The sequence below is a fragment of the Peromyscus eremicus genome, chromosome 3 (genome assembly GCF_949786415.1).
Source record: "Peromyscus eremicus chromosome 3, PerEre_H2_v1, whole genome shotgun sequence".
NCBI lineage: Eukaryota > Metazoa > Chordata > Mammalia > Rodentia > Cricetidae > Peromyscus > Peromyscus eremicus.
In genome coordinates, this window is record NC_081418.1 from 142,142,916 (window position 1) to 142,157,081 (window position 14,166).

Sequence of the window (14,166 nt, forward strand, 5' to 3'; positions counted from 1 at the left end):
AGGAATGCTGAGGGTGGTGGGGTTTGTGGTTTTTTTTTTTTGGTTTTTTTTTTTTTTTTTTTTGGTTTTCTTTTTGTTTTTTAATAGAACAGCAACAGCACTGTGGCTGAGAGGAAATGGGACTTGGGGAGACTGGAAATTTCCATTTATTTAAGTCTCAGGGTACTGTTACCCCGTGTCCCCACTTGCTGTCCCTGGATGTAAATCCAGAGGCTGCAGCCACCTGTAGCAAAGCAGGGATGAGGTTGTGCTAGGCTCCTGCTGCCGCCTGTGTCTCTCTGGACTGAGTCCCCTTCCTCCTGCTACATAACCAAACTCGGGAAGAGCCAGCTTGTTGGCAGCCACATGAAGCCGGGAAGCATCAAGGTGGTTCCTGTTGTCTGTCCCCGCTGCGCCCTTCCCCAGTGTGCCACTGTGCCCTCACGGTTTCTGTTTTCCTGTGCCACAGCGAAACGCAAGCGATTGTCCATTGTAAACACATGTCTGCATAGCAACACACGGTTGACAGTGCTGGGTCTGTAGACTCTACTTATGGGCGATAGCTAACGGAGGAGGGAAGAGTGCCTGGATGGCAGATGATGGGCCCCTTAATGCCCTGAACCTGTGTTCCTGTAAGCAGAGCACCTCAACTTCCATACTCTTGATACTGAGGCCAAAGAATGCTTTGTCGTGGGAACTTGTCCTGTGCAGCCTTAGCCAAAGGACCTCCATCCGGCCCACTTGTAACAACTGGAAGTGTGTCCAGACTTTGTGAGACCCCCCCTAGAATGGAACAATCACCCCGCAGCTCAGAACAGTGGCTGTCACAAGTCAGCTGTCACTTACTTTATTTTATCTTACTGCACCTGCTCTGGTGCTGAACTTTCAATAAACTTAGCAGTTTTGAGATCATCAGTTTTTGAAACTTAACTAGAGACACTCAGCTTTGTCCCATGGGTAATGTATGCTTAAATCCGTGGTACTGGCAGGGTTCATAGACTGTCACTTAAAATTATATTTGAGCCAGTAAAACAACATAAAATAACCTTCTTAGAAACTTTCTGGTAAGTTACATTATTCTCCATCATTACATTCCCTTTGTCTATAATTTGACCTGCCTACTCAAAATTTTTAAACATTGGTTTTTATCTAACAGGGATTTTATTTTATTTTTTTAGAAGCCATGTTGGTTATGTGTGAATTGCCCATCTTTTTACAGTCTCTGTTCTGTGAGTTTATACAATAAGTCTAGTAAGAGACAGACGTGGGAGTAAAAATATTTCTCCCTAACCACAGGAAGGGATTTTTACAATGCTTCTTAGAGGCGGATAGCCGGGTACCTCACCCATCAGGAAACAGGGAACTGTTCCTGCAGTTGGAAAGGAGCTTTATCTGAGATAATCCATTCCATAAACTTCCTCTTAGAGAAGAGATGATCCAACTGATGGACGTTTCTTTAAAATACCCAGATGTCCTTATATGGAAAAAAGTCCCTTGTGTGAATTTCTTTTCCCTTTGCTCTGACAAAAGCAATTTGGAAAGAGAAAGGGTTTGTTCTGGCTCACAGTTCAAGGTGCAGCACGTGGTGATGGGGAAGTGAAGGCTGTGCTGTGGGAGCTCAGAGCAGCTGGTGCATCAACATCTACGATCAGAAAGCAGAGGGGAAGGAAAGCGTTTTGCTGCTCAGCTCTCTCTCTGTAGGAGCCCACTCAGGGAATAGCACCACCCACAGTGGGCAGGTCTTCCCATCTCAGTTAACTCAATCGAGATAATCCTCATACACATGCCCAGAGGCCCATCTACCAAGTGATTCCATATTTTGTCAAGCTGACAGGTAACACTCACCATCATCTCTTTAAGAGAAACACACTTAAAATTAATAAATAACTATGTTTGAAAAATAACATACATGCATGTTCAGTATATAGAAGGATGGACTTCTGTTTTTAGAATTTAGTGCATTTTATTTATCATACGACACCATTTTTACTGTTGATCCAAGGGCATCTGTACAAACATGGAGTCAGACAAACCCAGGAGATCCCGGGTGGTCTCTGATAATAGTATCCAGAAGATCTAGAGAACAAAAGGATGTGCCTTTTACTTAAGAAATGTTGAAAAGAAAAATAATACAGATAGCTTATACTTCGGTAGTAAATAAGAGAGGACATGGCTGTGTGGTCAGACAGTTATTTTTATCATCGAGGCGTAATTTTTTTTAAAGAAACAGAAATCAATAGTGTTAAAAAGCCACTTGCACTCTGAGCTTGAAGCAGCTGCTTTATGCCATGAAATTCCCCCTGCTGCTTCCGTTAGTGGCTGAGTAATTCAGTGTGTCTTGAATGTCAACGTTTTTATTACGCAGCTAATGTTGGCTTTGCTGGATTAAATGTCATTTAAAGTGATCAATTGGAAGCTTGTTTGGGGTTACTTTCAAATTCATGAAAGGGAAAAGAAGTTGCAATATACAAATGTTCTTGAAGCTTACAAGTCAAGTCTGTTCTCTGGCAAGCCCTGCCCTGAGTTTGCCATCCACTGGGCACATCATGCAGTCACATCCTGAAACCCAGTTTGATGCCTCTGAAAGGACTGGCGTGAAACCCCAGGGCTGGGTACTTTAACTGAAGGAGTAATCCGAGCGACTGTATAGTTGTATAAGTTGTGTGATACCAGGAATGTGCCATGGTAGCAAAAAGAGAAAGTGCAGTGGGATGGAGGTGGGGAGAGCTGTCCACTCTGTGTTTGAACTCTGCAGGAGGCCTGGAGCCCAGAGGACTGTAGTTGTTGCCTTATGTCAACCTTATTAAGGTGAACACACTAGATCCAGGTTTGGAGGTACACACCTGTAATCCTGTTGCCGGGTAAGTGAAGGCAGGACGATTCTGGAACGTACTGGCCGGTCAGTCTACTAATGAAAGACCATGTCTCAAAAAATACAGTGGGTAGCAATTGAAAATGCAGCGTTGATTTCTCACCTCCACATGCACATGTGCTTGTACTTATGTGCGTGTGCACACGACTGTTGCCACTCAGGCGTGCAGAACTGGGGCTGTGTGCACACCTGGGCTTCTCCTGACTGCATGGCATTTTATGTGAAAGTGCTTGGTTTAGGGAGATGTTTTCCAGTTAGGTGAGACTAGAGAAAACTCAGATGTGCCTGCCATTTGCCATTTGTGGTACCAAACCTGGACAAGGGAGCCACAGCTCTGTTCTGGTCTTCGTCTGTTCTGGCTGCGAAAACAGAGAGTAGGAATTAGGTGAATGAGGAGCCACACTTCTGTCAGGTCAGCATTAGAGGGTTAAGACAGGAAGGTTACGACAAGTTTGAGGCCAGCCCGGGCTATGTACTGAAACTCTATCTCCAAAAAAGCAGGAAATAACGGAGAAAAGTGAGGAAAAGGACGGAGAAGGGAAATGTCGCACAGACTTCTAGAGGCTGCCGGGCTGAAGGGCAGAGCACCAGCAGATCTGAGGCCTGCTGATGAGTATGCTTTCTCTTCCATAGATAGCGTCTTCTTGCTGTGTCTATGTCCTCACAGGTAGATATGTTAGGGATCTTTTATAGGTACCTTTTATAAAGGCACTAATAGGGGCTGGAAGGCTGGATAGGAGCACTTGCTCTTCTTGCAAAGATCCCAGGTTTGGTTCCCAGCACCCACATGGCAGCTCACAGCAATCTGTAATTCCTTTTCTAGGGGATCCAGTGCCCTCTTCTGGCCTCCATGGGATCCCACATGCATGTATTGCACATTTACTCACACAAGTGTATACACATACATATAAATAAATAATGTATACATTCAGTCATTGGCCTTCTGTTACCAGCCGTCTGGTTAACCCTCTGGAACCATGCAGTAAGCAACTAGAAAAGGAACCTCAACTCTTAGCCCGGGGCCAATCCAACATCAGCAGTACCCAGGAGATGCACATCTGTCTCTACTTAACCTATTGGGCTGAGCTGGAGAGTAGGTACCTTTACAGCATAGACCCAGAAAGCCAGGGCTCCACAGCCAAGACCCTGGGCTGAGCACAGTGCAGAGCCACACGCAATCATCTGATGGATGTTTGCTGCCTGGCCACATAATCAGATATCAGTTCTGCACATGAGAAATGATTTTCTCGCACCAAGTTCCTTTCCACCATGATTCCATTATGATAAAGCAACTTGAAAGACCTCCAAAAGATGGTCTAATGAGAATATCTGTATTTCTTTTTAAAATGCTAGCCACAGTCCCCACAGCCAACGTCACCAAGCCACATAGTTTTTAATTTCCCATCGTTTTTCATGTATCACTTTCTTTGTAGCTCCTGTCTTCCTCTATCCATTTAGCATCTCCTGCCAACTACAGAATAATCTTTAAGCTCTAATCTTTTAACTTTTTATCGTATTGTTCTCATTAAAACCTCAAGCATTTCTTTCTGGTCTCAGGAAATGGGTCAGTCGGTAAAATGTTCGCCACATAAGCATGGAGACCACATAGTGACCCCCAGCACTCGCATTAAAAGCCAGATATGGCAGTGCATATCTGTAAACCCAGCCCTGGGGAGACTGAGACAGGAGGATCGGAGTTCGAGGACCAGCCAGTCTAGATTCCTGTTCAGTGAGAGACCTTGTCTCAAAAAATAAATAAGTAGATAAAAAGTAAGTGTTTGCTCCGCAAACAAGCAGACCTGAGTTAGAATCCCTAGCACCATGTAAAAGTCCAGCATAGCCATGCATGGCGCTAACCCCAGAACTGGGGGAGGGTGGTGGACACTGATGGACCCTTAGAGCTTGCTGGCCAGCCAACCTAACCAAAATGGTGAGCTCCAGGTTCCATGAGGCCCTGGCTCAAGACTGGAAGGCGGATAACAACAGGGGAAGAACACAGTGTCTCCTTGCTTCCTAGTGTGTACAGGTATGCCACACACTCTGGCTTCCTAGGTGTACACATAGGCCCATACACCACACACACTCACACAGAAAAGTTTAAAAGGTAGTAAGATGAAGAGCCATTGAGGAAGCCCCCACAGACGGACGGCACACGCACACACACACACACACACACACACACACACTCTCGCTCACTCTTCCCACCGTGTGTCCTAACTGTTTGGGAGCCCGCTGTCAAAGCCTGTCTGTTCATTTGCAGGTGTACCTTGGTGCCTCATCCTTCAGACGGGCTGCTTCAGCCTCAGGCTTTGTCATGACTTTGAAAAAGTCTTTTCCTCCTCCTCCTCCTCCTCCTCGGTCCTCATATAGAGGTCATGGCCTCAGTCAGCGCCGAGCCTCCCTGGGTCAGAGGTCAACAGGATCTCACAGGCTCTCTCTGGACCCATTTCATCTGTGAAATGAGGAAATAAGACAGTCAGTCAAATCCAGGCCCAAGCTGTGATTGCAAACCCTGTCTCTGAGTCTTGTGACTGCCTTGACAGAAATCCTTCTCAACGGCACTCTTGCTTTTCCTCTGTAGACTGTAGACTGCTTTGGGATTACGTCTATCAGTTGCTCTCTGACAGCCGGTACGAAAACTTCATCAGATGGGAAGACAAGGAATCCAAAATATTCCGGATAGTGGATCCCAATGGATTGGCTCGCCTGTGGGGAAACCATAAGGTAAAAAGGCCAAATATTTGTTGGGAAAGCTGGTGTAAAATAGTCTTTATCCTTGAGTTGGAGGATGGTTGTCTTTTTGCCTCCCTCCCAAGTCTGCCCGTGATTATTTGGGTTGTTCCTCCCTGGACGAACAATTAGGTAGTTGTGAAGGAAGGAAATGATTAAAGATGCTTTTTTTCCATGTGTTACCTCTGTCTGGGGCCCATTAACTCAGAGCTCAGTTCCGTAGACTGATTGTAAGTGCCGCCCCCCCTCCCCCACCCCACCCCCACCCTCCGCCACTCCCCTTGACCTGGACCTGCCACCCTGTTGTCCTTATGGGGAATAGGGAAGTAGTGAGAGCTGTATGACTCACAAGGGACCTTTGGGAAGTGTCACTTCTGTCCCCATTAGTTGGAAACTCCCCTTCTCACAAAAGTCCATTTCTGCATGGAAAATATGTTGTGATTATAAAATACCCCCTTTACGAGCAAGAGGCGCAGAAAGCCTGCCCCCACAGTTTTCCAAAGTAGGAAGAGGAAGTGGGATCCAAAACAGTCCTTTATAGTATGGAAGACAGTTCAAATGTGCAGATATGAAAAGGAGCTAACTGTGGCCAGGCCAGTGGACATAGAAGGAGATCTAGAACCAAGCTGTGGGGGGATACTGAGGTGGTACAGCTGAGCCACAGGCCTCCTAAGAAGGCAGCCTGATCCCTTTCCCAGCGGAGGAAGACCAGCCAAGGGCGTGGACAAATATGCTGAGGACCCGTAAACAGACATTTAAGTGTTTGAGTCACTGAGGGACCTTTTGTGCACTGCCCATCAACAATAACAGACCAGAGACAAGTGTGAAAAAGTCACTGCAACAAAATAAGAAATGTTATGTGACCCAGGACATGAAGGATGGACCACCTGTCTCCTACCCGAGATAGAGGAAGCTGGGAACCATCTCCAGAGAAGGAGACGGGGGCTGCAGGGGGCTGTGCTAGGTTAGTTAGCACTTATCTGGGGCAGTTCCGTTTAGGAGGGGCCCTTGGCCACCGTGGCTGTGAGGGCAGGCTGCAGAAGAGCAGGTGGAGTTCCCAGGCTGGTGAGGCCATGTGGAGCAACTCCACAGCCTTTATTTTAATAGCTGCCCGGTGCCTTTTTGGTGGTTCATTTCATTGTGTCTTTGTGCTTTTTTTCTCTCTCCCTTCCTCCTTTGAACAAACAGAACAGAACAAACATGACCTATGAGAAAATGTCCAGAGCCCTGCGCCACTACTACAAACTAAACATTATCAGGAAGGAGCCCGGACAAAGGCTTTTGTTCAGGTAGCACTTCCTCCTTTTCCTTTCCTTCTTTTGGGAGGATATGATTTTCTTTACATAAGAGGGAGGAGGGAGATGGTTAGGAACTCTGGCATGCCTGCCTGAGACCCAAAGCCATCATTGCAAACACTGTTGACTGGAAACTGGGTAGTGGTTGGTTGGTTAGGATTTTTTTTTTTTTTTTTTTTTTTTTTTTTTTTTTTTTTTGCTTAAGTGTGTCCTGTATGAAAAGTGAAATCTGACTCACCTCTAAAATAACATAGTGACCAAATAGCATTATCAGACATTGAAGTCTGGTGGAATAAAAGGGAGCAATCAGAAGAAACATTGTCAATAGCAAAGGGAAGGATTAAGCTGGAACTTCCAGGTCACCAAACCTGGAAGCTGCTTTGTCAAGCTTCAGGTCATGACCCATGGTGAGTCACCGTGTGGGTGTCAGCCACAGCCATTTTTTTTTAATGAAATAGAGGATAGACTATGGTAGAGTTGGAAATACCAAATTATAGCTCATCAAATAAGAGTGACCGTTAATTCATAAAGATTTTGTTTATGTGGGTGTATTCATATGTGTGCACATGCATGTGGAGGTCAGAGGTCAACCTCTGGTGTCATTTCTCAGGCCCTATCCACCCTGATTTTTGAGATGAGGCCTCACTGGCTTGGGCTGGCTAAGGAGCTCGGGGATCTGCCTGTCCCCGTCTCCCCAGCAGCTGGGATTACTAAGCATTTGTCACTGTGTCCCCTTCTGTGAGAGTGGGGACTGAACTCAGGTTTGCCTGGCAAGTGCCTTACCATCTGAGCCCCCCAAATTGTACATCTTACAAGTGCATCACGGTTAGAGAAGGTGTGAAGGCCTCTGAAGTAGGCAGCCCTCCCCCTTTCCCGAGTCCCCAGAGCTAATGGTTTCCAGCTCTTCCGATTACCGTGGAGATTGTGATTCCCAGAAGTAGAATAGAAGGAAGGGTCTAGGGGCCAGAGAGGAGGGCATAGGTGGACCCTGACACCCGTGGTCACTGATGTGGTGGGAGGAAGCAGGAATGGCAAGTAGGACCTTAGGTTATAGGTTTTGGCAAATTGGACAAAAAGAGCAACAGATGGGGCTGGAGATGTGGATTTAGAGTCGTCCCCGTCCAGGTAGGAAAACGTCACTGTGTATGAGCCACTGTGCCGACAAGGATGAAAGTATTCATTAGGACGGCAGATAAGCCGGACATTAGCACTGAGGTGGGGTGGTGATGTGGGAGCCGTTGAAGAAGCTGCCGTAGAAAAGAATAAGTACAGAAGTGCCCTCCCTGCCTCCGGCTCAGTTCACGGCCTCTCTTCGTCCTTCACCCCAGATTTTCAGCTCCCCATTCTTTCATCCTAGATGACTGGATCCCACTACACTCAACTTTATTTGTCACCTCAGTCATTAGTCATAAATCTAGCTCTGAACCCTCCTGGAATTTCAGAGACTCCTGTATGATGTGCCCACTAATACCATATTAGTACTCCAGACATGGTTTCTGCAAGGCAGGCGTCACACACGGCTGAGGAATTCCACCCAGAATGCTCTGGTCTCATAAGCTGACCTCCACTGTTTGAAGTCATCTTGAAGCTGGAGCCGTCTTTGATGTGCTTCCCACATCCAAGTCAGCTGCTGAGCTCCCCTGTCGACTGGTTCTGCAGCACGGTCCCTGTCCAGCTCTGTGTTGAGGGCCTGAAGCCTGGCAGCTGCATTTCCCAGGGTTTGTAGCCAGCCTGCCTCAGGTTGAAGTCTGTGACAGCCACATGCATGAGGTGTATGATGGAAAGGGAACAGCATTCCAGTTCCTCTGCCAGGCATGTTGATCCTCTTAAGTTTTCGCATACGCACACCTCCAAGGCTGCTTCGAGTTGACTGTCCTTTTCAGGGCCCTCTGCGGCTGCTCAGTCACACACAGATGTCCGCTTCCCCCGTCTCTGAGTTCCCTTGGTCCTCAGGCACACCATGAGGTTCATTTTTAATAGTATGTATGGCCCTGGAAAGATGGCTCAGCAGCTAAGAGTAAATTACTGCTTTTGCAAAAGACCCAGGTTCAGTTCCCAACACCCACATGATGGCTCACAACCACATGTAACTCCGTACAAGGGTATTTGATGCCCTATTCTGGCCTCTTCAGGCTCCTGGCACACGTAAACTCAGGCAGAACATCTAACATATATAAAAATAAGTCTTTAAAACATCTTCAGTAATTGCGAATAGTATAGTTTAATAATATGTGTGCTGAAGAAATGGTTCAGTGGTTAAGAGCACTGACTGTTCTTCCAGAGGACCCAAGTTCAGTTCCCAGCACCCACATGGCAGCTCACAACTGTCTGTAACTCCAGTTCCAGGGGATCCAACACCTTCACACAGACACACATGCAGGCAAAACACCAGTGCATCTAGAATTGAAAATAAATAGTCTTTTTAAAAAATAATATGTGGGAAAGCTTCCTCCCCACAACTAAACCATAAGCTCCTAGGAGGCAGAGCCTTCTGATTTATTTAACTTTGTGTATACATTAGTGAGAGTTTCAGTAAATGTTGGTATGAAATATCAAAAGCTTACCATGGCACAGTAGCCTGAGGGAGGGGCGGTTTTGAAGGCCGAGTACGGTGTATCTATAAAGTTGGCCTGGGAGGAGCTTTAGCTTCTTCAGATGCTGAGGGAGACGTTTCAGCGAGAATGTGAAAGTAGAAGACAGGCAGCCACTGTGACGTGCGCTGCTTGGGGAGCTTAGCAGGCTGGAGCAGAAGGGAACGGCAGTAGGTGTGGAAGGTCCTCCAGTACCCACTGAGAGGCTTTGAGCAAGAGAAACGAAGAGTGCTGTTAGAGAGGAAGAGAGGAGCCTTTTCTGAGGAAAAGCGTGTCGGAGGCCAAACTGTACAAAACGATGGCTTACTGGTATAGGACTCTCTGTGTAACAGAGTGAAGTGGGGTGTGGCAGGTGTGCTTCAGGGTGGGTAGGTAGACTGCAGGGGTGGACTCATGCCAGTAAACACCTCTGGAAGGAGTCCAGAAAGTTCCAGATCAGAATAATGCTGAAAATTTGCAAAAAGACATGAGCTGTAGTTTCTGTCAGGACTAGCCGACAGGAATGGGGGGTTAACGGAAGTGAACAGTAGAAAAATAAGTGTGTCTTGGGGGGCAACAGCAGATGGGTCAAAGACTGCATCTCTGACTTGGTGGAAAGTGTGTTTGAAGGTAGCTCACAGGTACAGGGCAGAGCATAGGACAAGGGGAAAGTGCAGACACCTTGGAGGCTGAAGAAAGCCTTGCTCCCCCCACCGCACCCACAGGGAAAGAGACGTCCTCCCTGCGCTGTGCAGACCATAGTCAGACCATGACACTGGTGCTATTCCAAGTGACACACAGTGACCAAGAATGTGAGGCTTGCTGTACACTCCAGCTACAAAGGAAGGGGACATGCCGAAGGGAAGTCATTTCTGGCAGTTCGGATAGGTGGTGGGGGAAAAAAGGATTCTTCTTGCTTTTCTAATTTCCAGAAGCTTCCTTCCCTAAGCTGCCCGTTGATCGAAAGTATCCAGTAACATCTAATAGCATCCTTTGAGTTAAATTCAGGTTTTGAATACTATTCCCCGGGCTCTCAGACTGGAGTGGAAGTAGATGTAGGACTCTTGTGGGTCTTTGTAAACGTCTCTCCAGGGTTGAAGAGAAGGCTCCATTGGGCAAGAGGGCTTGCTTGCACAGCTTGAGGACCCGAGTTCAAATCTCCAGCACTCACATACAAAGCCAAGTGAGACTGTGCACACCCCTGTAACCCCAGCTCTGTGGAGAGCAGAGACGGGTGACCACCAGCCTAGCTCCAGGTGCTGTCTCATAGGCCTTAGGCAGAAAGTGACAGAGTGGCACCCATGATGTCCTCTCAGTTCCCTGCACGAGACAAATCCACATATAACCACACACACACACACACACACACACAGAGTCTTTAAAACTAAGGAACAGACAAGTGAGCAATACCCAGGTCCCTTTGTGCAATCCAGCCATAAGATGCTCCTATTACCAAAAGGTGCTGTCTTCTCATAGTCCCCTCACCTTGTCATGTCATTTTGTCACCTTTCAGACGGGTAAGAAAGGAACCTTTCCCTAACCTGTGCTGAGGTAGCACCAGTGTCTAGGTTCAGTGGGTCCCCAGCTCCGTGCACGTTGCTCTAAGGGTTGGAGTAGAGAGGGAGGACATCTTTGGGAATACAGTCTCTTGACTCTTTTATTTCCTGCTTAAAGGTTCATGAAAACCCCAGATGAAATCATGAGTGGCCGGACAGACCGTCTAGAGCACCTTGAGTCTCAGGAGCTGGATGAACAAGCGTACCAAGAGGATGAATGCTAAGGGGAGCCACCACGGCCTCACCGGCTGGCCAGGAGGAAACCTGCCCACAGGGACCGCTGGAGGCGTGATGGAGCAGGCGAGCTGGGGATGGCTAAGAAAGAAGAGGCCCAAGAATGGCAGGAATGCTTTTCTTGCAGACCGAGAGGGACCCAGAGCACCTTAGACAAACCACCCAGCAATGGCGGGCTGGAATTCTGGCGGAGGGCACAAGCCTGAGACTCACACGTCACGTTTGCTTCTCCTTCGGACCTCTTGTCTGTAACGCCTCACCCTCACCCTGCACCTGCCGTTAGTCTCATGATGTTTCTGTTTTCGTTTTTCTGGGTTTGTTTTTTTTTTTTTTTTTTAAGAACATGCAGTTTGACTATTCATTGTTCATACAGGGGAAGACATCACATGTTGCTTTCCTATGGAAATATATCTATTATATATATATTAATTTTTTTTCCTTTTTTTTTCTTTTTTTTTGCAAATCTCACAAAGTACAGCCAGCTCAGCTGGTCAGGAAAGAGACTTGCAGAAGGGATCAGGCTCCTCTTTTTCCTGTTACATGGATCAGGTTTGTCCTGTTGCAGTCAGGTCTTGGATGAGAAAAAAGAAGAGAGAGAGAGAGAGAGAGAGAAACTTTCAAAAATGAATGAGAGCGTTCTCTCTGTCTTCCTCCTGCCTCCCTTCTCCCACTCACCCTGTCCCTCTCTTTCCTCCTCCTCTGCCCGCTGTTCTGCGTCACATGCCCTTTAGCAGACCTAGCCTCCCTGGCACCTAAACTAAGCATTGACCCAGCTGTTCTGTGGCCGTCATCACACAACCAGACCCCTTGGGCACCCATGGGAGGAAGGCCAAACACCTCACAAATGCTGCTGTATTCCAGAAAGATCAGTGGGAGGTCCGGGCATAAGATGGGCCAGAGGTTGGCCAAATGATTTCGAAGGCCCTGGTCGCTTGGGCAAGTGCTGCAGAGAGGGAAAATCTGAGAGGCTCACCCAGGCCCGGTGGTCCAGGAACTGGGCAGAGCTGCTCTGCAGCGAGGAACAGGTTGTCGAGGCTGATGAGGAAGCAAAGCTCTCGGTTCCATTCCCAGGACATCTTGCCCTTGTGGGATTGCGGCCACCCCTGCTCCCAGTCCTAGCCTTTTTTGTCGTTTTTCTTTACTGGTCCTCGCTGAGCACAGAACACACACAAGGGAGGATCCTGGAGTGCAGACTCGGCCCAGCCGGTATTTGCACAACCAGCAGAGACAGGAAATTCCTCAGATTCATTCGTTTTTCCTCCTGTCATGGCTGTGTTTCCAGAAGACATATTTGTGGCTTTTTTTTTTCACCTCGACATAAGGTCGGTAGTATCTTCCAAGATGAGGGTAATGCTATGCCTTAGGACTTTGATAGCAGAGATTTTTAGACAGCTGTTTTAGTGGGGGGATTTGGGTTTTGTTGTTTTGTTTTGTTGGTTTTTCAAGACAGGGTTTCACTGTGTAGCCCTGGCTGTCCTGGAACTTGCTTTATAGGCCAGGCTAGCTTTGAACTCAAAGATCTGTCTGCCTCTGCCTCCCAAGTGCTGGGATTGAAGGTATGCACCATCATGCCCGGCTTTCCCCCCCACCCCTTTTTTAGCCATCTACATGGACTCTTTGAACTGCAGTGTTTTTAAACCCAGGTGATGAGGCCTGCCTTATAAACCACCCTTGTCTTTTCTCTCTCTTCCACACTATCAAGTGAGCATCTCCCAGCCCTCCTGGGTGTGTGTGTACTTGACCAGAAGCCGTACACAGGTGAAGCTGACAGACCAGAGCTGCCCTCCAGCTGTCCCTACGTGGAGCACATAGAGGCTAGGAATACAAGGCGTGTCTCTCTGGGCCTAACTCAGCAGATATCAGCGCACAGACGTGTAGACAGACTGTGGTTCAGACACTGGAATTGAGTTGATCAGGCTCCTTTAGTCTTTCTGTGACTCCCGAGTCCCACCCTATCTACCTTCCAAGAGGTCAGTGACCTTCTGGGTGAGGGGTTGGGCTTAGTATTCATGGGTGGTGATGAGAGTCACATGCTATGTTTCTTGAAAGCAGGGGATACTTTTTTTTTTTCTTGGCCTCTAAAATGACTGGTACCTTATCTCAAGTGGGGAGATTAAGCCAAATTCTTACATTGTTTGAGCCCCTGGGTTGAGCTAGAGAGAAAGGGTGGGTTATTTGGTTTTTGTTTTGACTGAGGTCCTGTGTATGACTATGAAATGAGAGACTAAGACACCTCATTCTGGCCACTTTGCCCACATGTAGAACCCAGTCTCTAACTGTCCAAAGAATCTTCCAGATGAACTGTAGAAGGAAATTCCTTTGTTCCCTAAGGAGCCCTGGATTAAAAACATGTGAAAGTATGTGAGGCCCAGGATGACAGCCTCAGCCACTTACATTAGAAATGCTCACTGTGGCGACATCTTTGTTTCCCACGCAGTGGTCACAGTACAGATTTACTTTGCTTCTCTTAACTGCAAACATCCTCATTTGGTTTTTGGTTAGAGAGAAGACATGGCTGGTGTTGTCACCAGGGTGCAGTGCCCTCAGGCTGGAGACCCAGAGGGTTCAGATTTAGTCGATCACACCTTGGAGGGAACACCACTACAGGAGCTTTTGGAGTTTTTTTGGTTTTCCTTTTTTTTTTTTTTTTTTTTTTTCCCATCCACCGTGATCTTCTAGCTCAACGTTAAGTTCAAGAGGTGATGGAACCAAACTAAAATCTCGTGTGTCAGATGAATAGGTGGCCTTTCTCTGTGGCTCCCATGGGTTGGGTCAGAAAAGGAATTTGCAAGAAAGCATTGCCATGTGGAGGGTGGGCATTGTCACTTAGGTCCTGGAATTCTCTGTCCTGTGTCCTTGGCCAGGCTGTCCTCAGGTCTCCACCAGAAGAAAACAGTGGTAGCTGGTTAGATGTTGACAGTATCTTCTCT

General features: G+C 47.3%; 1 protein-coding gene across 1 annotated transcript in view; it reads left to right on the top strand.

Annotated features, from left to right (window-relative positions):
* The window catches only part of Etv6 (ETS variant transcription factor 6), a 201,330-nt gene extending 189,763 nt beyond the window's left edge, over positions 1–11,567 (top strand). Inside the window, exons 6-8 of the mRNA XM_059258696.1 lie at positions 5,433–5,575; positions 6,770–6,870; positions 11,121–11,567. Of these exons, the coding sequence (XP_059114679.1) occupies positions 5,433–5,575; positions 6,770–6,870; positions 11,121–11,226 (350 nt within the window). The 3' untranslated portion in view covers positions 11,227–11,567. The remainder of the gene's footprint in view (positions 1–5,432; positions 5,576–6,769; positions 6,871–11,120) is intronic.
* The last annotated feature ends 2,599 nt before the right edge of the window (positions 11,568–14,166 follow it).